Source organism: Physeter macrocephalus, chromosome 8, assembly GCF_002837175.3.
Source record: "Physeter macrocephalus isolate SW-GA chromosome 8, ASM283717v5, whole genome shotgun sequence".
NCBI lineage: Eukaryota > Metazoa > Chordata > Mammalia > Artiodactyla > Physeteridae > Physeter > Physeter macrocephalus.
In genome coordinates this window covers 13225420-13245742 of record NC_041221.1, presented here as the reverse complement: position 1 = coordinate 13245742, position 20323 = coordinate 13225420, and the positions used below count along the sequence as shown (strand labels likewise).

The window sequence follows — 20323 nt, the reverse complement described above, 5'->3', positions numbered from 1 at the left end:
TTTCTTTTTTTTTTTTTTTTTTTTGTGGTACGCGGGCCTCTCACTGCTGTGGCCTCTCCCGTTGCGGAGCGCAGGCTCCGGACCCGCAGGCTCAGCGGCCATGGCTCACGGGCCCAGCCGCTCCGCGGCACGTGGGATCTTCCCGGACCGGGGCACGAACTCGTGTCCCCTGCATCGGCAGGCGGACTCCCAACCACTGCGCCACCAGGGAAGCCCCGCAAAAGAACATTTCTTTACAGACAAAACGCTGCAAGTACATTTATAAAATCTCCCAAAGATGTTTTGGAAAAAAAAAAAAAACACCTGGGAGAAATCACACATTTTGCCTTTTAATTACCTCGTAGACAAAACCCCACTGTGGAGTGCAGTGGAGGTGGACAGGAAACCTGTGGGCTGGGGCTCAGGCCAGTGGGAGGAGGGCAGACAGGGTCTGTCCCTAGTCTCAGGAAAGCTGAGGCTGTGGTGAACTCTCTACAGTAGGACACTGACCCTCAGGGGGCCCCCTCAGGAAACACAACAGGCTGATGTTTACGTGACTCTGGCATTTAAGAAATAATCCAAAGAGCATTAAAGCCCATGGAGAAGCAGATAGAAATTACTACTGAAATCACACAAGCTCCCAAAGGTGTCCCGTCTCTGGAATCCTATCAGCTCCTGAGTGGTGTGGCCTCAGGGCAGAGCCCGGAGAAGACTGGGCAGGTCCCACAAGCATCTGATGAGAACCTGGGGGCGAATCTTGGGAAGCGCTCAGGGATAAGGGGGAACGGCCCTAGTTCAGACACAGACGTGGCAGGAGAGGGCCAGAGCCAAGTCAGAACGCACTCAAGGCCATTCAGTGAGTTGTCACTCGTGCTGAACTTACAATTAGAATATTTTATCTTTTCTTTTTTTAAAGATTTGTCTTTTCCTGACTAAAGAATATATGATCATTGAAGAAAACTTAGAAAAAACAGACAAAAGTACAAAGGAGATAGAAATCACCCACAATTTTGCCACACAGGGGTAGCTCTTACCACCTTGGTACATACGTACGTGTTTATAGGCATATGTCTAAATATACAAATCAGGCACCTTCTACACAGAGTTTTCCGGTCCTGCTATAAAAAATTTTTTTAAATTATATTTCCTCTATTAGTTTTTGAAAACTTTCCTTTTCAGTGGCTCTAGAACATTTCAAAAGCGTGGGTACAACCTGAACTAGCCCTTTACCTGACACCGTGGCACCAAGATGCTGAAAACCAACATGAGTTCTGATGAGGCTGCATTTTAAATGCCCCACGCAATCCCCACGGACACAAACAGCGCTGAGAACAGGGTCCATCCACAGTGGTTATTTACACACCCAAAGAAAAAGAACCCTGGAGGAACTCGGAGACAGAAAGGAGAGCTGCAGAAACAAGCGTGCGTTCCCAATGCAACAGTAAATCAGGTCTCCCGTCAGGGACCCTCTTACAGACACGAGGCCACATTAAGATTTTTAAACACGTCAAAAAAGCCGAAGGAATTCCCTGGCAGTCAAGTGGTTAAGACTGGTTAAGACTTGGTGGTTTCACTGCCGAGGGCCTGGGTTCAATCCTGTTCGGGCAACGAAGATCCCACAAGCCTCGCAACACAGCCAAAAAAAAAAAGCTGAAACAACAAAAACACACAAAACCCAAAGCAACGGCAACGAACATGACAAAACCCTCGAAGAAAGCCCTCCGACCCCGGGAACTGCAGAACTGTGCATGAGCCCCAGTGTAACCACGGGCCCTGGACCCGAGTGTCTAAACACAGCCCTACTTCCTTTCTCAGGTGGCAGCCAAGGCAGAGGCACCTCTGATGAATTCCAGGGTGTAGTCAGTGAGCTGGCAACAAATGTATTAAAAAGTGTTCCTTTGAGTGAACTTTACCTAAGAAAGACTCTTCAAGTAAATTCTGTTACCTGTTTTCTTTCTACTGATTGCTTTTCTCCACGTCATCTCATTTCCAGACGTCTCTTCCTCAGAGAGGTCACTGTCACCCACTTTGGTTTTCTGTTCCTCGACCGACTCTTCAGGTACAAAAGGAGACTGATCTACAATGACTTCAAAAACACCCCTAGCTATAGTCTGTACCAGAGTCTGGCTGAGGGCGGAAGCACAGCAGAGAGAGTGTGGTTACCAGTCGGCCTGGACTTGGTTCCCTAAAGGAGCACAGAGGGCCGGGAGGTGGAGGAAGTCACCGCACACCCCGTCCAGCCCCCCGGGGACCCGCTGGGACCAGCAGCCGGCACCCGCGTTTCTAACCACACCCCCGCGCCAACCAGCTGCAGCCGCCAGGGGCCAGCTCGGCGCCGTGTGCCCAGACGGAGGGACCGGGGGGGTGGGAGGAAGCCTGGGCGATGGGAGGGCGAGGTTCCTGGAGACGCTGGGGGGCCCAGCCACGACTCAGAGCTTCCTTCCAACGCCGCGCAGCTGTTTTCAGCTTTGGAGGGCCTGTGTGCCATGCTTCACCTACAATTTTACCACCACCTCCCATAATGAAGCACCAACCGAAGCAGTAAAAACACACGTGGACTACTTACTCCTTAGTCTTGGCGGCCACCTTGCAGAATGGGTCAATAAACTTGAGGTTCTGATCGGCCAGCAGCTGTAATTTAGAAAGAGGAAAAACAATGAGGGGGATAAAAAGAGCCTTTCTCCTTTCTGATGTGCCCTGGAGAGAGGAACCATTCGCATTTCTCACACAGACTGCACCAGACCAACACGTATCTCACAACACCCGGAACACACTCCGCCGAGGGTCACGGCTGCCATCCAGCCACCCGGGCATCTCGGTGCAGTGAGCAGAGAAGACTGCCCCTCCCAGCACTCCCAACACACACTCCTTCTTCCACGGAGAAGTCCTACTCAGACACTCGCAGACACTAAGGTGAAGGAATGAAAACACAAAGGCTCACCGCAGAACACTCGTGGAAGAAGGGAGTAAACCGCTCACTGCTCCTAATCCCAAATGCAGATAATCACCGGCGTGCTAAAAATCGTGTATCTCCTTTCTAGCCCTTTGTCTGTTCACAGATGAATACATACTTAAAAAGTCACACCATTTGCCCAGCTTTGTCTGTGGCCTTTTTTCCCTACTGCTTTTTTTTTTTTTGCTGCACCTCATGGCTTGCGGGATCTTAGCTCCCCGACCAGGGATGGAACCTGTGCACCCTGCAGTTGCAAACACCAAGTCCTAATGACTGGACCACCAGGGAAGTCTCCCTACTGATTTTTTTGTTTTGTTTTGTTTTGCGGTACGCGGGCCTCTCACCGTTCTGGCCTCTCCCGCTGCGGAGCACAGGCTCCGGACGCGCAGGCTCAGCGGCCACGGCTCACGGGCCCAGCCGCTCCGCGGCACGTGGGATCTTCCCGGAGCGGGGCTCAAACCCTTGTCCCCTGCCTTGGCAGGCAGATCCTTAACCGCTGCGCCACCAGGGAAGCCCCCCCTCAATGCTTTTTAAAAACTCAACATCACAAGCATTTCCTCATGCTACAGAATCCTTCGTTGGACTGCATAAGCTGTTTTCAATTCTGTTTTAGAAGACTGCCATGTACACCCTTACTGCATAAATCTTTATCCACATGACCCATCACCTGCTTAGGACACGTTCCTAGATGGGGGAAGAACTACGTCAAAAGAAAGGCTGACCCATCGTGCTGCTCCTGTGGCTGGTAACCCTGAGCGCCAGCAAACAGCACTTTCACCGCCAGCTCACAGAACATTCAGAGCAGGGCCAAGGCCCTGCCTGTTCGCGGGAGCTGTGGCCACGTTACACTGCTGCAGGGTGTCTGCCCACTTCTTACCTCTTTCCCTCCCACCTTGGACAGTTCACCCAGGTAAATATCAATGAAGTGGAATTTCACTCCGTTCGGAGACTGACTCTCAGGATGTAGGATCTCCTTCATCAAGACGTCCAGGAAAAGCTTGATTCGGCTACAGGAAACAACACACAGGGTTCTGTTAGCCCCAGCTGCCAACATCCTCTCTTCCCCCAGAGAAACTGGCAGCACTCTCGTGCCCCCCTGCTTAACAAGCAATGCGAGGCGGAAAAAGTTTGACAACCACTGAAACAAGTATAAAATGCTAACTGTCACGTGTGCTCAGATCTGCTGGATTTGAAGTTCTTCGTGCGTAAGGATGTTTTGCTCTTGGTACGCAGAGCGGAAGGCGTGGATCAGGCGATTCAAACTTGTTAATTGAAAGACCTGAAACCACACTATTGCCTTAAAAGTTTTAAGGCCCCCAAACGCTAACCCATATAGTTTACCAACCTTTCTTCCCAGCCGTTTCGCTTCAGAACTTCAAAGGACTGCCTCAGGACCAGACGGATCAGCTACAGAGACAGACAACTTTTGTTACAAAGAAAAGGAAAGTGAGAAATATCCATCAGCTGAGCAGAATGGCTGGCATAGCCTGCGTCCCCAAAGTGAAAACGTCTCCGCAACAATCATATTTAGCTTCTAGAACAAAAACTGTTCACTAAGGATGCGCAAACAAAACAGACGGCTCTGAGCACATCTTCCAATGCTCTCTGCTGGTCACCTTACCGTACACCGCACCAACCAACCTTGGCACGGTCCGCCAGCTGCCGCCCGCCCCTGGGCCCGAGTAGAGGGGCTGTGGCCCCGCCCTCACCATGTGGTACTTGTCCAGGCGCAGCCCGTCGATGTCTGGCCACTCCCGGTTCACGGTTTGCCAGAAGGTCTGGATGAACAGGTGCTCTGCAGTGAACAAGAGGCTCTGAACGCTTGGTTTACAGGGTACCATGTTACCACAGAGCAAGAAAGTAACGAAGGGAAACAGACTAGGATTGTTTATTCACTCTTCTCAAGAATTCTTGGGCAGCTAGAAAATCTGGTCAGTAACTAAGTATGCTCAAGAACTTCTTTTACATTTAAATAAAAGCATATTTTAATAACAGGAAGGTTGGTAACATCTTAATGTTCAACTTGAATGCTGTCTGGAGAGTGTTTCATCATCCACTGCAAAGCCACGTTTCTGTTAAAAATCAAAAGATTTCCTGAGCCACAGCTACTGGCCCTTTTTCAAAGCCCATCTCTACCTAACAGTTAATCCAAAGCCATTAATTCTGATGAACACTTGGAGGATCCATGTAGAAACTCGGCTTTTTTTGTTTTTCATGTTCAGTGCCAGCTGGGTGAGGTCTAACAAAACATTCTATTTTTCTCTTCTGAGCCATGAAATTAGCACTTTTTCACCCCAAAATAATTTGGTTTTTTTGCTTTACTTCTTTTTGCACAATTCTCTCTTGATATATGAAAAGCTACAGTATACTCCACGTGTAGAATTTTGGTCCTTACGAAGTCAGCTGAGACCCTGCTAAAATCCAGAGAACCACTGAGGGTTAATAAGGCCAGTGGATGGCTGTGTTCTGAGGAGGGCTGAGCAAAAGAAGCGAACTCTGCTTTCTCTTCCTCTGTAACTTATCAAAGCCTGAATGTCTCAGAACTAATTAATTCCTCCCCTTGTTTATTCTTTTTGGTCAAGAGGGGTTACTTTACAGCTTGTTACCAGCGATGACCTTAAATGGCTCTAGTCTTAAGGAGGATAAGCCATCCTCTGCATCCAGAGGTTACAGCAAACAACAGCACATTCACACACAGCCTCTAAGAGGGCTAAAGTAAATCAGGATTTGGAAACTCTGGAGGACTGCTATTTCTTAACATATTTTTTTGCAATTTTTGAGATGCCAAACGTGGTGTCCCACAGGACACCTCCTTCGTCACCCTCTCAGTGTGTTTAACAGTTTCCCCATGGGATGGTCTGTCGCCTGACATTTACACGCTAGCAGCCCAGGTTCACGTGCAGCTAGCCCACTGGAAAACGGAAACTTTGAAGGAAGGAGAAGAAACAATATTGACTAGATTTCTCAGGCAAGTTACCAAATCTGATGAACAAGGAAGTTTTGAAAGTCATGAAAATATCAGGACTTACGAGCCTCTGAGTTGTTAACAACATGGATGAGTTGGGAAATAGTGTTCGCTAGCTCCTCCTGCAAAGGTGGGGTTGGGGAAAAACATCGGGGTTATTACGTGGTACCACTGAGACGACAGCATCACGGCCTGAGTGTCTCTAGCTCTTGTTCTCAATGTCACTTCCACTAAGAAGAGTGTATCTGGATATCTGGATTTCATCAAATGTGAAATTCCCAATTTTGACGGACCACTGTGCCAACTCAACATGCCTTTGAGAACTGTCTAAGCCGCACACTTACACAAGTCATCTCTAGCTATGCGCTCAAATGACCTACAGAAGAAACACACTAGCTGGCAACAAGTCCTGGCTGTCAAAGTACAACTTGAATTGAGATTCCATCCAAACCCCCAAATAATGGAAACACAGGTGCTAACGAGGGGGAGTTGCCGGCAGGCAGACACCGGGACTGTCACCCCACGAGGCTCCGTGTGGAAACAGGAAGTCCTCTCGTTGGCTTGCTCAGAGACAGGCTGCAAAGGCAGGGCGGTGGGAAAGGCTAAGGGCATCCAATGCCACGTGAAGAGCCCGTCCTGCTGAGCCACACAAGCTCGCTGGGGAGAATCTGGTGTCTCCGTCTATGAAGAAACCTGCCTTGGGGAGCGTTAACAAAATAACTGTTTATGAGTTACAGAAGGAAAGAACAATCCTTGTCGATACTACCTGGACTCAAGGCTTTCTTATGCATTTTAAATGAACTCCCAGACTTGCAAGTGATGTTCCCTTTCATCTGTTTTCTTCCTCCACTAAAGCTGTTGGTTACTGTTACTTTGAATGTAACTTAAAAATATTTTGGTCTGTTATCCTACTCAAAACATGTTCAGTGGAATAAAGGCAATAAATCAAAGTGAGTCATTACACAGCTTAGGGGAAGTGGCAAAGCTGCATGGTAAAACCCAGCCGAGTAAAACCTACCCACGACGTATCAGGGGGCTGCAAACAGCGTTTCCTAAGGCTGACCCTCTGCTGTGACAAAGGCAGGCCTGCTTTTACACGTCAGAACAGAGCTCTTAAAGAGTCTAAGGCATTTTCTTGGATGGTTTTGGTGGCGGGGCTTGGTGTGCTCGGCGGACGGGGTCCAGGTGAGCACACGCGCGGGCGATGAGTCTCCGCTGCCTTTGCGGGCGAGGCCATCGGATCTGGGGCCGCCGCTCACTCTACAAAGACCCTGCGCCCAGCATGGGGGCCGCCCGGTCCCGGGCACCCACTTAGCTGGGGCAGAGGTGGGCCTGGAGCCGGGGTAGCTCACAAGATCTTAGACTAGTGCCATGCTGGTTTTGACCACAAATAATAAAAGATATAACAGAAACTTTAAAATGAGTAATGTAAATAAAACCTAGCGTGGAACCTATGAAACTGTGACAGAGAAATAATAAATCTAATTTATGTGTCTTCTTTGCTCTTTGAAGAGATAATTAACCTCACTGCTTGCATCCCTTTCTATATGGACAAGAGGTCAGAAAGTGAACCCTTGAGGCAATGGTTTTCAGTTTGTTTGCATACATTAGGGATGGATACAGCATAAAATGGGCAGGTCTCTTATCCACCTGTGCCCAAAATCCAGTCACATGACAAAGGGAACTGTAGGTTACCTGTAGAAGGGGTTCATTCTGCACCCACATGCAATAGAAGAGCCCTTTCCATATTTTTAGAAGTTCTTCTTGGCTGAAACCTCCTAGAGGGTAAAACAGCATAAAAATCTTATTTTAGAGTCCAAACATTTCCTTTCTAAGTTTAGAACCGCCACATAAGCCGTGAAAATAATACTGCATACGTTTTCATTCTTTCACTTGCAAATGTCTTTTTAAATTTGAAACGTACATTTTCTTGCTGTTACAAAACAAACACACATGAATTAGGCGGTTTTATCAGCTAGGGAGCAGGGCGGTAGTGGCAGCGGTTCCTATTCCCTGAGGAAAGAAGCAAACGACCTCACAACAAAACATTAACTAATTCAGCGGCCATTTACGAGCTCCCCAAGTGGCCCTCTGCCTACAACTAGCACCTCCCCCTGCACACCAACATTTTCACTGGTCTTGCAAAGCAAAATTGCAAATCCTACAAAAGATGAAGGATTTGCTTAAGTCCCGTACAACTAGCCCAGGGAAACTGGCAAAGCTTTGGGATAATTTTGCAAAGATGACCCTTTTAAGGATCGTACATTCGGCTGTACCTTGATCTCCCTCTCTCCTGGTTACAGTTTTCATTTACTGGGCAAGCGTAGTCTTGTTTTAAGTGGCATCACCCTGGTCAGCCTTGTTCTCACTCATTATTCAAGCCCCCCACCTCTGCCTGAATCACCGCCTATGGCCAAGCCACAAGTTGCACACAGACTTCTGTCTCCTGGGTGGACCCCAGGTGTCAGGGAACAATTGCTGAGTAACGTAAGAACCCACAAAGTCAGGTAAGTGTAGACCCTTGCAGTTTCCAAGCCTATGGCGAACAGACAGAATCCTCAAGCCTTGATGCCTGTTACAAATGGTCATTATTAATATTTCACTAGAAGGTACTAGGAAGAATCTTTTGGAGCAGCAAAGGATAAACTAGGTGAATGTAAACAGGTATGTATTTGGAATCAACGTGATTTCAATACTCCAAAGCATAATTAAGTTAAAAGTGACAAAGAGATCCCTTTTGACAGAACGAGGTTTATTTATTTTATTCAGAGTATGCTTCAGAGCTTTATAGGTATTGATTTCCAAGTTAGTAAAGACCTTTCTCATACCAACAATTTCATTATCGTGCATTTTGATTCTTTGTGATGGGCTCTCACCTCACCAGAAACTACAGTAACGTTGGTTTATTAAAGTGCCTTTCCTTTAGGGGTCGGGCAAATGATGTGCCAACTGGTTTCCTCCCCATCTTGTAATAAATAAGCCACACCTGACTACACAGCTATAGTGTGAGTGATAAGTTCCACCAGAGCAGAGCCAACTGCAGTCACAACCGTAGTCACTTTGTCATAGTCACCTGTGTTTTTAACCAATCATGTTAAGACTAATGAATTAGTGGATCTGGGCAAGGATCATCAATGGCTGCTAAAACATTCGGTGAAAAACTATTGAGGAGCGTTACAATGGATGAATCAGACCAACAACACCCAAGCCCATTAGACGTCCCATGTGATGCAACAGGAAGAACACAGCATCACTTGTTAAGTATTCTCTCAAAAACGAAAAAGCTAATCTACACCACTTCAAATCTTAACTATTAATACTAGTTTGCAGGAAATACAGGGGTCAGAGGAACATGTCAAATGAGACCATGGGATGCAGCCAGCAAAACCCCAGATGTCGCAAACTCTGTAGGACAAATGACCCAGTTCCTCCAATGAATAAACTGCAAGGGAAAAAAAGGTGGATAAGCCTGCTGGAATTTAAGATCTTTGTAGACATATCGACCAAACGCAATGGGTGGGTCTTGTCTGGATTCTGATTTGTCATAAAGAATCTATGGAATGATGGGAAAAACTCCACAGACTGGATATTTCATATTAAGGAAAAATGTTCAGAAGGTGTGATAATGGTGCTGTGGTTAGGTTAGAAGGGTCCCTATCTTAGAGATACACACTGAGGTATCAGGAGATGAAATGAGATGCTGGGGATTTGCTTCCCAAGAATCTCGTGGGAAGGAGGAAGTGGGCCGATTAGACAACCCGGCCAGGTAATTAATAAATACTGAAGCAAGGTACTGATGTTGGAAATCATGTACGTGAAATATTCCTTCATTAAAAGAAGAAAAAAAAGAACTGCATGAGATTATCAAAATGTTATCATGGGCTGTTTTCTTTCTTCTTTTTACTGTTTAGAAAACTCATCATAATGAAACTGGAAAAGCACGACCACTGATGAAACAGGATTTAAATGACACCAGTTCCTGCATGAGGCTTGGGACTGGGCATCCTTGTTTTTGCCAAGCAGCTACACGGTCTCCCCCTCCAGGGCTGCCCCCCCTTCAAGGCAGGGCTGGGCAGGGCTCACCTGCATGGCGGGAAGCGGCCAGCTGGGCTTATGCCAAAGCAGCAGGAATCCCCTTGGCCACAGGGCTGGCGCGAGAATGGACCGGCCACCCCACTGCTGGACAAGACCCCCTTGCTCAGGCCTTAGGAAAGACTCTTGATCTCTCCCGGGAGACCTGAAGAGAAGACACGGTTTGGACCCTGCCACACGGCTGGAAGCCTGTCTGAGAATGGCAGCATCCGGGGGCAGGAGAGTTGTCCGCAGAGAAGCTGGGCTCTGGTGCCATCAGTGGAGCTCCTGCATAAAGCTGTGCTTTGGTTTTTTTCCCCTGAAAACTAGTGTGGCTTGGATATTCTGTCAAGTTCCAACTGAAAAAGAGTCCTAACCAATAAGAACATTTATGGCAAAAAAGTCATATACTATATCAGAGTACACAATTGAAAGTGGCTTATTCACCGCTTCCCAAACCCAGCCGCCCCCCTCCCCCACGAGGGATCACTGCTCTCTGCCTGGTGGCATCTTTCCTGTGTGTGTTTACACAACACTCATGTGTGATCCAGAAACGCACAGGTGTGTGTGCTCGAGCTCAGAAGCCTTTTCACTTAGAAAGAGCACAGTGTGTATTCATCTCAGGATGGCTTCTCTAAGGGCAGCAGCAGGTCAGACCACCTCTAAGTGGTCATGAGAGGCACTCAAGCGCCTCTGGATAACCCACACCTGTGCCAGGCAGCACAGGACGCACTACAGAGGCCCTTGTGAGGGAAAACAGCACATTGCGACAAACTCGCAGGTGAGAGCAGATCCTGGCCGGCGGGCAGGAAAGGGGCTTGGACGTGAAAGAGTATTCTGACTTTCATCCTACGTGGAGCAACCGAGTACAGCGGAAACGAAGCACTGGTCAGGCCCTGGTCAGCTCCTTCCTGGCTGTCACTCCTAGAAAGGCCTTGAGCCTCCTGTTTCTCACCTGTGACACGTGTCACAGGTTCATGCTTAGGGTCAAAACTAAGTGTACAAATGAGAAGCACGTTGTAAGAGCAAAGCACTACGTGGTGGGCGGGTATCACTGTGATCGTCCCACGTTCTCTACCCACAGCCTAGTAAAGCTCGTCTCCCTTAAGAAACACCTGTTTCCCAGATATATATATGTATATATAAACCCCTCATTTTCACCCAGGAATTTAACTGGTAAAAACAAGGTACCAATCTTTGAAGCATATAAAGCAAAACAGAGAAACGCTCATCATCTAATTTCCTTCAAGGCCCTGAAGATGAAGCACGACATATCTGAAGCAGTTTTGTCCCACAATTGCTTTGGGATTTGTCTTTTTTTCTTGGGGGTTGAGTTTCTTAAACTTAATACAACTAAATTTCTAACAATAATATAGGTTTAGTTGCTTCAGAATGAATGAGGTGAACATGAAAGCGAGACGTGGATACAGCAAGTCCAACAGCTCCTCTCATCACGAATCAGCCCAGGAGGCGGCTTAGCCAGTAACACGTGACCCCACACCCGTGTGGAAACAGCCATAGCTCCCCGTTTCTCTAACTACCGAGTTGAGAGACCCCAACCCTGCCAGTATGAAGGAACACTTGTTTCCCTCATTACTGCCATTGGCTCTAAGACACCATCAACTATAAGATGTACCATTATCGTATGTGCTGCCGAGAGAAAGCAGGAACGCAAACGAAACTGTCACAAGGTTGATTTTAAAATTTCTCCCAATTTTGGACGTTAAATGCTTAAAGCTGCAGGATGGATAAAAGAGGCAGAGATGCTTGTCTGTTCTGTTCACTGCCGCACTCCCAGTGCCAAGAGTAGTGCACGAGATAATAACAGCACAGAGGAGCCGCTCCACACGTTTGCTGGATACATGAACGAATAAACAGGGACGAAATGAGCCCTTGTGAATAAAACCATGGTTATTCTACGACGGTGAGTGATCAACAGGAACACTTAAAGTAGCAGAGCAACACTGAGCTGCTTTAAGTTCTACAAAGATTTTCCATTTGTTTTTGAAATCACGAAGCTCTCTATGTTGCTAACAGACAGCAAGAGTAAAATTCCAGACTGCCTTTACTATGCCGAAGACGACACAGAAAACTTGGGTCTGTCAGTGAGATTCACGGTCAGGCCAAGTTACTTCCAAACTTGTGTTTCTATTCTGACAAGCACAGCTGTGGCAGATAGTTTTATTTTGTCCCATCATCACTGTCTAGACGTTCACTTTGCAGTTACCTTTTGGAAGGCCCGCTACATTCCCTGCAGTGTGGGCGTGGTGGTGAAAAGGAGTACAGGACCAGTAACTCAGGTGGGATGGGCGCTAACCAGACCGGACCCCGGGCACTGGTACACACCCCCGGCCTCCTCCCCCAGCACCACCTTGGCATTTCGGACCCGGAGCCTGTTCACCAAAGGGGTTTGAGCACCAGGCTCTGTCTGGCTGCCTCAGCCCGCATGTACTGCATCTGGTTCCTCTTCTGTTCCTGTACACAGGAAGGCCCTCGTGTGTCTGGAGGTGCACCCACTTCCGGCTAGGAAAACAGACGGAAGCTTACAGTGTTTTGGGGGGAGAATGGCACATCTACTGATAATACGAAACAGCGTAGCTAAGTGCCACAACAGAGACATGCTGGATATTTCCAAATCCTAGAGGAGCAGGGTGAGGTGATAGGTAAGGAATTTAAGGGCAAGCGATGCTGAACTGAATGCTGGGAGTGGATCAAGGCTGGGAACCTTTTCTGAGTGAACAGGAGAAGTGAAGGCAGAGGTGATAAACGGTGTACTGTACACCAGGAATCAGTGTGGAGCGGTCACAGAGGGGCTGAGGTGGGGAGAAAGAGAGGGCAGATCACGGTCCGCAGACCTGGAATTCCAGGAAGGTGGTGATGTGATCAGCTGTTTTAGGAAGATGAGCCCAGGCTGGTTTGTGGAGCATGGGTTCAAGGGGGGCAAAAATGGAGTTGTTAGATCAGCCAGGAAGTAAGCAAGTGCATTAAGTCTAGATGAGATGGAGGGGCCTTCAGTCAGGGCAGAGTAATTCAGAAGAGGAGACAGGGAAGACCAAAGGACAGTGGATGCAGGGTGCAGGGAGAGGATGAGGAAGAGCAGCCCAGGCCAGTGCACGGGTCCAGCTAGAGTCTGAGTGGAGGATGGAAACTGGCATCCAAAATAAAAGAGCACTGGCAGTCCAGCTGTTAAGACTCCGCCTTCCAATGCAGGGGGTGTGGGTTTGACCTCTGGTCAGGGAACTAAGATTCCGCACGCCGAGCACTGCGGCCAAAAATTTAAAAAGACCACGGGCAGCAGAGAAGCACCAGAAGAGGAGGTTTTGGAGGGAAGAAAATGAGTCACTTTTGGGCATTCTGAGTTTGAGGACATGCAGGAGGAGATGTCAGGTGAGTAGGGCCTATCTGAGCTGAAAACAGCAAAGGTCTGGGATAGAAGGTTAAAGTTAGGAACCTCTAGCATACATGGGATAAGAATAAATTAAATCTGTCGGGGGGACCCCGAACAGAATCAAAGTCAGAAAGCTTGGCTTCATTCCTCTTTCTAGCAGACTTCCCATGAAACTCTATGTTCTTTTTCCTGGGTAGTCTTTCGTGATTTCTCGTCAAAATAAAACAAACTAAGGATGTCAGTACAGGGATAAATGATATCAATTCTTTCAAATAGACTCAAAGTATTAATACTAGCAATAAACAAATCAGACTTTATCTTAGTGCAATCAAAACCTCCACTGCGTACAGTAGTTCATGCCTTCAAGGGTTTACAGATCAGGTAACAAAATCCGTCAACGGCGCCCCACTGCAGTTAAAATCCAAACCACAGAGCCCCGTGTGACCTGGCCACTGCCTACTTTTTCAACTTCATCTGTTAACACCCTCACCCTCTCTTACTGACCTTCCAGCTCTTCCCTCTCGCCTCCTCTCAGACCTGTTGAACGTCACCCCGAGAGGCCTCCGTGGAACAGCCTGTACAGAGGAGCTCTCTCTTTCCTTGGTTTCCGTTTTCTTTACCTCACTTATACGAGCTCTGTTTCAGTTATCTATTTCTCCCTGGATTTCCAGGGACAATTTCCTCGAGGGTAGGGTTTCTATCTTCTCTCCTGTAACCCCAGCACCTAAAGATGTTCTTCAAGTGAGGACGTAACTCAATGAAAAGCGCACCAGAAGCAAGCAGGAGAGTCCACTGATCCAACGTGCAGGCATGGGGTCGGACAGAACGGGTCTATTCTCAGCTTCCCCACTCGCTGTGGGAAGACCACCTAACCCTGTCGGCCGCAGTCCCTCAACCGTAGAACCGGACGAGACCCAGCAGGAAGCGGACACAGAAGCACATGGAGGAGTGCGAATCAGTGCCGCAAGCTCCCCCCGCTCCGCCGGCTGCTCCCCCGGCCCGGCCCCCCTCCCCGCACGCCCCGGCCCACCCGGGGCTCCCCAGCCCCCGCCTCCATGTGCGCGGCGGACCGCCGGGCGCCCACCTGTCTCCCTCTGCGTCTTCACGCTGATATACTGGCGCAGCTTCTTCACCGCCCGGTCCCGGATGCCCTTCTCGTGGGACGCCAGCCGCTGAGCGAACTGGATCTCGGCCGGCTGCATGGCGGGGGCCATCGCGCCCGCTGGAGCATCCCCGGCCGCAGCCCGCCGCCGCCGAGCGCCAGCCGCCGTGCTGCCCGGGTCGCGACTGCGCAGAAGGCAGCGGGTCGGGCGGCGGCGCGCGGGTTGATGGCGTCACAAAGGCGCCGGACGCCGCTCGCTGCGCGTTCTGTGAGCAAGCGCGACTGCCTGGGCAGCGGGCGGACTCCCGCAGCTCGGGTTCGCGTCCCGCCTGCCCGGCTCCGCAGTCTCTCGGTCGCCAAAGTTCGGGGCCGTTGACTGCGAGGTTAGCCGGCGTTGGGTGTTGGCCAGGAAGAGACGGATGGCCAGTGTTACGTCATCTAGCATTTTTGCGCCCACTCCACGAAGTCCCCATCCGATCGGCAGCTGTTCCCCGGGATACGCGGCACCGAGTCTTTAATCGCATTGGACTCCTCGGGCCCCCTGGGCGGAGTGGAGGCGGGGGAGAGAGGCCGCCCTTGGGGATTTTGGCGGGATGTTGCGGGCAGCTCTCTCTCCGGCCGCCCTAGCGGCGGCCGGGCTTCACCTCTCCGACCGGCGACCGCCAGTGCCCGTGTCCCTGCCGCGAGGATTGGGAGCGTGAGCTTGCGGGCCCGCCCGCGGGCCTGGAGGCCACGCACGCCGGGGACGCGGCGGTGTCGGCTCGCGGCCGGCTTCAGACAGACGAAGTCCTAGTTGTGCGGGAACCGGTACCTTTGAACGCACAGGCTGCACCTTGTTTTGCGAACTCTGGGCGTGTAGTGGCAGGGCAATGGACTGCGTGATGTCTCCCAGTTCATGGTGGTCGTCTCAGTTACGTAGCAGCCGGCTGCACGAAGGCCCCCTACCGGGGCAGACCTCCCGAGCAACCTGTGGTCGGAAAGCCTCGGCCTTTGCTCATGGAGCTTGGGCTGAGCGCGGGTGCCAGGCCGCCAGCCGCTGGCTCCCTTGAACGCATCGCCCATTGGTCTGACATACCCCGCCAAACAGGAGAGGCCTGATTCGATTTATTTCACAGGACACTTACACGTGGGTCTCACTGTCCTTCTACTTTTCAGTTAACAAGTTTACAATCCCGGCTAAGCCAGAAGAGCCAACGCGGGATCTTGCCGACCGAGCCCCCGGGCTTCCCGCCGAGAAGGCTGCCCAAACTCTGCGAGGCCTCAGCGTCACGGCTCTGCGTGCCTGACTCTCGTCGTGGACGCGTTCCCGCGCTTTCTGGCGCGAGGGTCAGAGGGCGCGCCGCCGCGCAAGCGCGCGGAGCCGAGGCTGCGGCGGCCATGGGGGAGGCGGGAGGCGTTGAGGAGACCTGCCGGGTCAGTGTGGGCGCCCGGGCCGTTCGCCGCCCGCGGGCCCGGGCTGTGGCGCCCTCGGCTCCTCCGCGCTGAGCCGCACCGCAGCCCGCCTGGGCCTTGCCCAGTGTGCCTGGGAGGGCCCTGGGCGTCGTCTGCGGACAGCATGGCCTGGGCCGGGGATGGGGGGCGGTGACCCCAGCCCCGGAAACCGCGCGTGCGGGTCTGGGAGGGTGGGCGGTGGGCGTGCTCCTGTGCCTCTTGCGTCCGCGTCCGAGAGGCCCTGTCGCCGGGTCGGGCTTGTTCGGCCTCACGGTTGCCCGGTCGTCACAGCCGCAGCACGTGGTGGTGCCCGAGCGGGGGGATGGACTTTGGAGCCGCATCCAGGTTCAGATCCTGCTGGCGTCCCCTGGTCCTGGGGTTCCTGAGAGTCACCTAGCCTGCCTGTGCCCCCGTTTCCCAGCGGGACAGCCTTAGGGGCTGTGGTCAGCACGAAGCGCGCTGGCCGGCAAGGGGCTTGGCGCACCCATTAGGAATCCAGTCAAATTCATTTTCCTTGTGATTAGCGTGGCGCTGGCGGAGCGTTAAGAAAAAGTTGCTGGCGTTTCCCTGGGTTTTCAGCAGTAGGGCCTTGTTTGCTCTTGGAAAAACTGGCTCGCCATTTGAAGGCCGGGGCTTCACCGCTCTAGCTGTAATGTACATAGTGGAGGGCACGTTAGGTGAAGACGTGCTTTTGAAACAATTGCGAACCCGGGAGGTGTTAAAGAGAAAGAGGCAAGCTCACTTGGGCTGCTGGTTTTAGTCATCTGAGGACAAGTGTAGTAATCTTAAGGTGTGCTTGTTCTTTTAGCATATGGGAACTAAAGAAGAATTTGTTAAAGTCAGAAAGAAGGATCTGGAACGACTGATAACTGAAGTGATGCAAATACGGGACTTCTTACCCAGAATACTAAACGGGGAAGTGCTGGAAAGCTTCCAGAAATTAAAGATTGTAGAAAAAAGTGAGTGTTACTTCATCTTTAGCAGTGTCTGATGGTGACAGCAGTCTGTTTCAGCAGGTTTGTCTTCCGAAGCTGTGAAGTGACTATAAATAAACTTTCAGGTACTGTTACAGTCTTTGTAATTACGTTTGGGAGAGTCTGATAAGGCACAAGGGAGGGAGGTGCCCACGATGAGCAACTTGGCTGTGTGCAAATTTGTGTTGGAGGAAAGGGCTGCCAACTTTCCGAGTATCTGCAACCAGCTCTCCTTTCTCCCCCTTTCATCTTTGGCGGAAGAATTGTATGCTTTATCATTTAAAAGCTCTATTCCAAAAATTAAGTCTTTTTTGTGTAACTTAAGGATCTTGCCATGCAGCAGTCTTGCAGGGGGTCAGATGTGTCTTTAGAGATACTTCTCTCGATGGAGGAACGGGTCAGTTTTAGCACTGATTTAAGTTGCTAGGACTTGTCCATTCAGATTCTGAGATTTGAGCTTAGCCATTGTGTCAGGTGTCAGTCTAGGAGCCCTACTGAAGTTCCTGGAGCTGTTTCGGATTGATTCAGTACTTGCCTGATTGAGGCCGAGTTACTATCAAATCAGCCTTCAGTGGTTAAGGCTAACTTACCGTTGTGTTTCATTGTTTGCCATCACTGATTAGCCTCTAAAAGAGGTGTATCTAGGAGGCCCGGGGCATGTCGTCAGCGCTAGTCCAGGCAAGAAGGTATCTGGACTCAACAGTACAAGTTTCAGGTTTGTGGAAAAGTATCTGGTCAAGGGGGCAGCCATATCCAGCTAGAGGGGAGGATGCTCATGGTTGCCATGGCTCCCTAGCTGTTTGTTCTCTCTTTGGAGTCCTCAGCTCCCTGGGCCCTGCGGAGTGCTCCGGGGGGTGGGCTCCTGCAGGCTGCGTGCCCCTTGCCTCCTTGCTGGCTGCCAGTGGTGCTCACCGTAGGCGGCACCCGCAGGCAGGGGGAGTTTGGCGTGCTCCCTCCTGCTCCCTCCACAGCTACGACTCGCACCCAGGAGTCATTCCCAGCTCTCGCTGGGCTCCAGGAGCACTGTTTCCCCCTCATTCTTTCAGCTGGAGGCTGCCGCTCGTCCCTGGGTGCCTTACCATCCCTTTTGGGGCTCTGACCCCTGCTCTCCCCTCTGTAAGTGGTCCTTTCCATAAAGTCCACGCCAGGGTTCCCTGGTTTCCCACTGGGACGCTGCCGGGTGTGCTCTCTGTCACTGGTTACCGTAGCTCCAGGTCCTCGTCTTCTAAATTTTCTTAGTCCTGATCTCATGCTCATCTAGGGAAGGAAAGTGCTGACCAGCAGCTGAGTGTTTCTCACTGAAAATTAATAAACTGGCATTCTGAAAAATGCATCAGGGTCTTCTCATGAGTTGGTGAGCGCAGGTCAATTTTTGGAGATTAGTCCTCTGTCCGAAGCAGGCTGGTGGTTACAAAAACGAGGCCCACAGATGAATGCGTGGCGACTGGATCAAAGTTAGGCTTTAGGAGATCTTGCCTCACAGTCCTTGGTCTTCCCCAGCCGCCCCATCGCCTCTTTTCCCTTGATCTTCGCGGTCTGCTTTGCTGAGTCAGCCTTCTTTGCAGCAGCCTTTCACCTCGTGGAGGTGCTTGGGGCTCAGGCCTAGGCCCCCTTCTCTCCTCACTCTGTGGCCTCTCCGTGGGCAGTCTCTGCACGCGCATAGCTTTAGTTGCCATCTTGATGCCAGTGTCTCATAGGTTTTTCTCTAGCCTGACTGCTTCTCCAGGCTCAGGGCCCTGTATCTAACTCCTACTTGGCATTTCTTCTCGCTTGTTTTACATTCATTTCAAATCCTAAGTGTTTGTCTTAGTGTTATCAGCCTGCAGCCATCAGGAAGGACCTGTATTCTGACAAGGGCAGATTGTTGGCTCGTTGCAGTGAGGGAGACCACACACCAGAGGGACTGTGGGCATCTTGCCAACAAAGGAAAGGACAGAGTTGCTGTAGCATTTGAGGCAGGGCCGAGTTTAGATGAAGTGTGCAGATGGAGCTGTGATTTCATGGGCTCCAAGCAGAGTAGGTCTGTGTGTGAAGGGGTCAGCATCAGGTCTCACTGCAGTGGCCCCAGGTCCTGCTTCCTTGAAAACCACAAAATTTAGGTAGATGGTGGCACATCAGGTCTAGAAATCCTTTATTTGAAGCTCTGCAGCTAGCTGGCTATCAAGGCTCTGCTCTGTGTCACAGTGACTACGACCCTGCAGGTGAGAGTGGATGTTTCCTCCTTCTTGCTAGGATAATTCCAAACAGCACAATTTCTGATAGTCTAGGATTTTAAAGAGTAAACTTTCTCTGAACAAGAAATCAGTAGCCACCGAAAGAAGGGTTCATCATGACACTTTACTCTTGCAGTGTGTCCTTGGGAGAAATGTTGTTTCCTGTTAACTTGGCAGCCAGCTTTCTGTGTCTCTTATCCCAGCCTAGCAAATTGCAGGACAGATTTTCACTTTCTCAGAGCAGGCTGATTTTACTTTCTCACATCTGACTCATGCTATCCCGCCCCTACCCCACTGGACACCAGGCTTTCCCAGCCTCCCCAGGGCACCACCATCCAGACAGAAACCTGGGATCCTCCTTGTTGCCCACCTCTCCTCTCAGTGTTCTCTCCCCTTCCAGCCCCGGCCTGTCTCCCCGGAAGTCCTATACGTTTCCCCTCATGGATGCATCCAGAGTTCATCAGCCACCTCCATCGCCACTGCCTCCACCGAGTCCAGGCCCCTGTCATTTTGCCTGAATCTCTGCTCCTGATAGCATTAACTCATTGCCACTCGCCAGTCCACTTTGTGTACTATAGCCTGAGTAATTTTTAACAATTCAGTCTGATTATGTCATACCCCTGCTTAAGTCAGTTTTCAGTGGCTTCTGTTTGCTCTTAGGATAAAGACCAAAAAACAAACAAAACCCTGACCCAAACCCCCTACCACCCCAAACCTTAAAACTGTACCATGGCTTGAAAGGATTTGTATTATTGGACTTAGCCTCTGGCCCAGACTCGTTTCCTTATCTGACTGCCTAGACAAGATTTGTCTTCCTGTTGGATGTTGTCATAGCACCCTGTACTTTTCCTTCAGACAGAATGGTTTTAGTCCCATCTTACAGTATAAATTGGTGGAAGGGCAGGGTCTCCCGTTATATTCTCTGTGCCTGGCTGAGTATTCGGTCCTAAGGGACCACCCAGCCTCCCGTTCCTGCATGCTCTTTTTTAAAAATTGCAGTCGTATCTCGTGAGGCTCATGTGTGCTACAGGTCACTGGGTGTATAGGAAGGGAGGGTCGAAGTGGACCGGGGTGCTTGTGGTAGGCGTCACTGTGAACCTTGAACACGAGCTGGCCCTTGAAGACTTCTGCTCTCTGGTCTGAGGCCTGGCCTAGAAGATGGCCTCCTAAGAGGCATCTTTCACTTAATTTTGGCTCTTGAATTCTTTTTTTTTTTTTTTTTTTCTTTTTTTGGCTGCACTGCGCAG

The 20323-nt window shown here is 50.4% G+C and overlaps 2 protein-coding genes across 5 annotated transcripts in view; one reads left to right on the top strand and one right to left on the bottom strand.

Annotated features, from left to right (window-relative positions):
- Nucleotides 1-14649, bottom strand: part of RRP1B (ribosomal RNA processing 1B) — a 24517-nt gene extending 9868 nt beyond the window's left edge. For 2 of the 4 annotated variants that reach the window (XM_024120192.3, XM_028492693.2), the window contains exons 1-8: nt 14441-14649; nt 7593-7675; nt 5962-6019; nt 4642-4727; nt 4278-4339; nt 3810-3939; nt 2546-2610; nt 1925-2106 (exon numbers count right to left, since the gene is read on the bottom strand). In XM_024120192.3, coding sequence (XP_023975960.1) covers nt 1925-2106; nt 2546-2610; nt 3810-3939; nt 4278-4339; nt 4642-4727; nt 5962-6019; nt 7593-7675; nt 14441-14570 — 796 coding nt within the window. In that variant the 5' untranslated portion in view covers nt 14571-14649. Of the gene's footprint in view, nt 1-1924; nt 2107-2545; nt 2611-3809; nt 3940-4277; nt 4340-4641; nt 4728-5961; nt 6020-7592; nt 7676-14440 lie in introns of those variants that run through there. The other 2 variants (XM_024120193.3, XM_024120194.3) reach the window with 2 other exon arrangements.
- Nucleotides 14650-14729: 80 nt separating this feature from the next.
- The window catches only part of HSF2BP (heat shock transcription factor 2 binding protein), a 105394-nt gene continuing 99800 nt past the window's right edge, over nt 14730-20323 (top strand). Inside the window, exons 1-2 of the mRNA XM_028492694.2 lie at nt 14730-15871; nt 16698-16848. Of these exons, the coding sequence (XP_028348495.1) occupies nt 15836-15871; nt 16698-16848 (187 nt within the window). The 5' untranslated portion in view covers nt 14730-15835. The remainder of the gene's footprint in view (nt 15872-16697; nt 16849-20323) is intronic.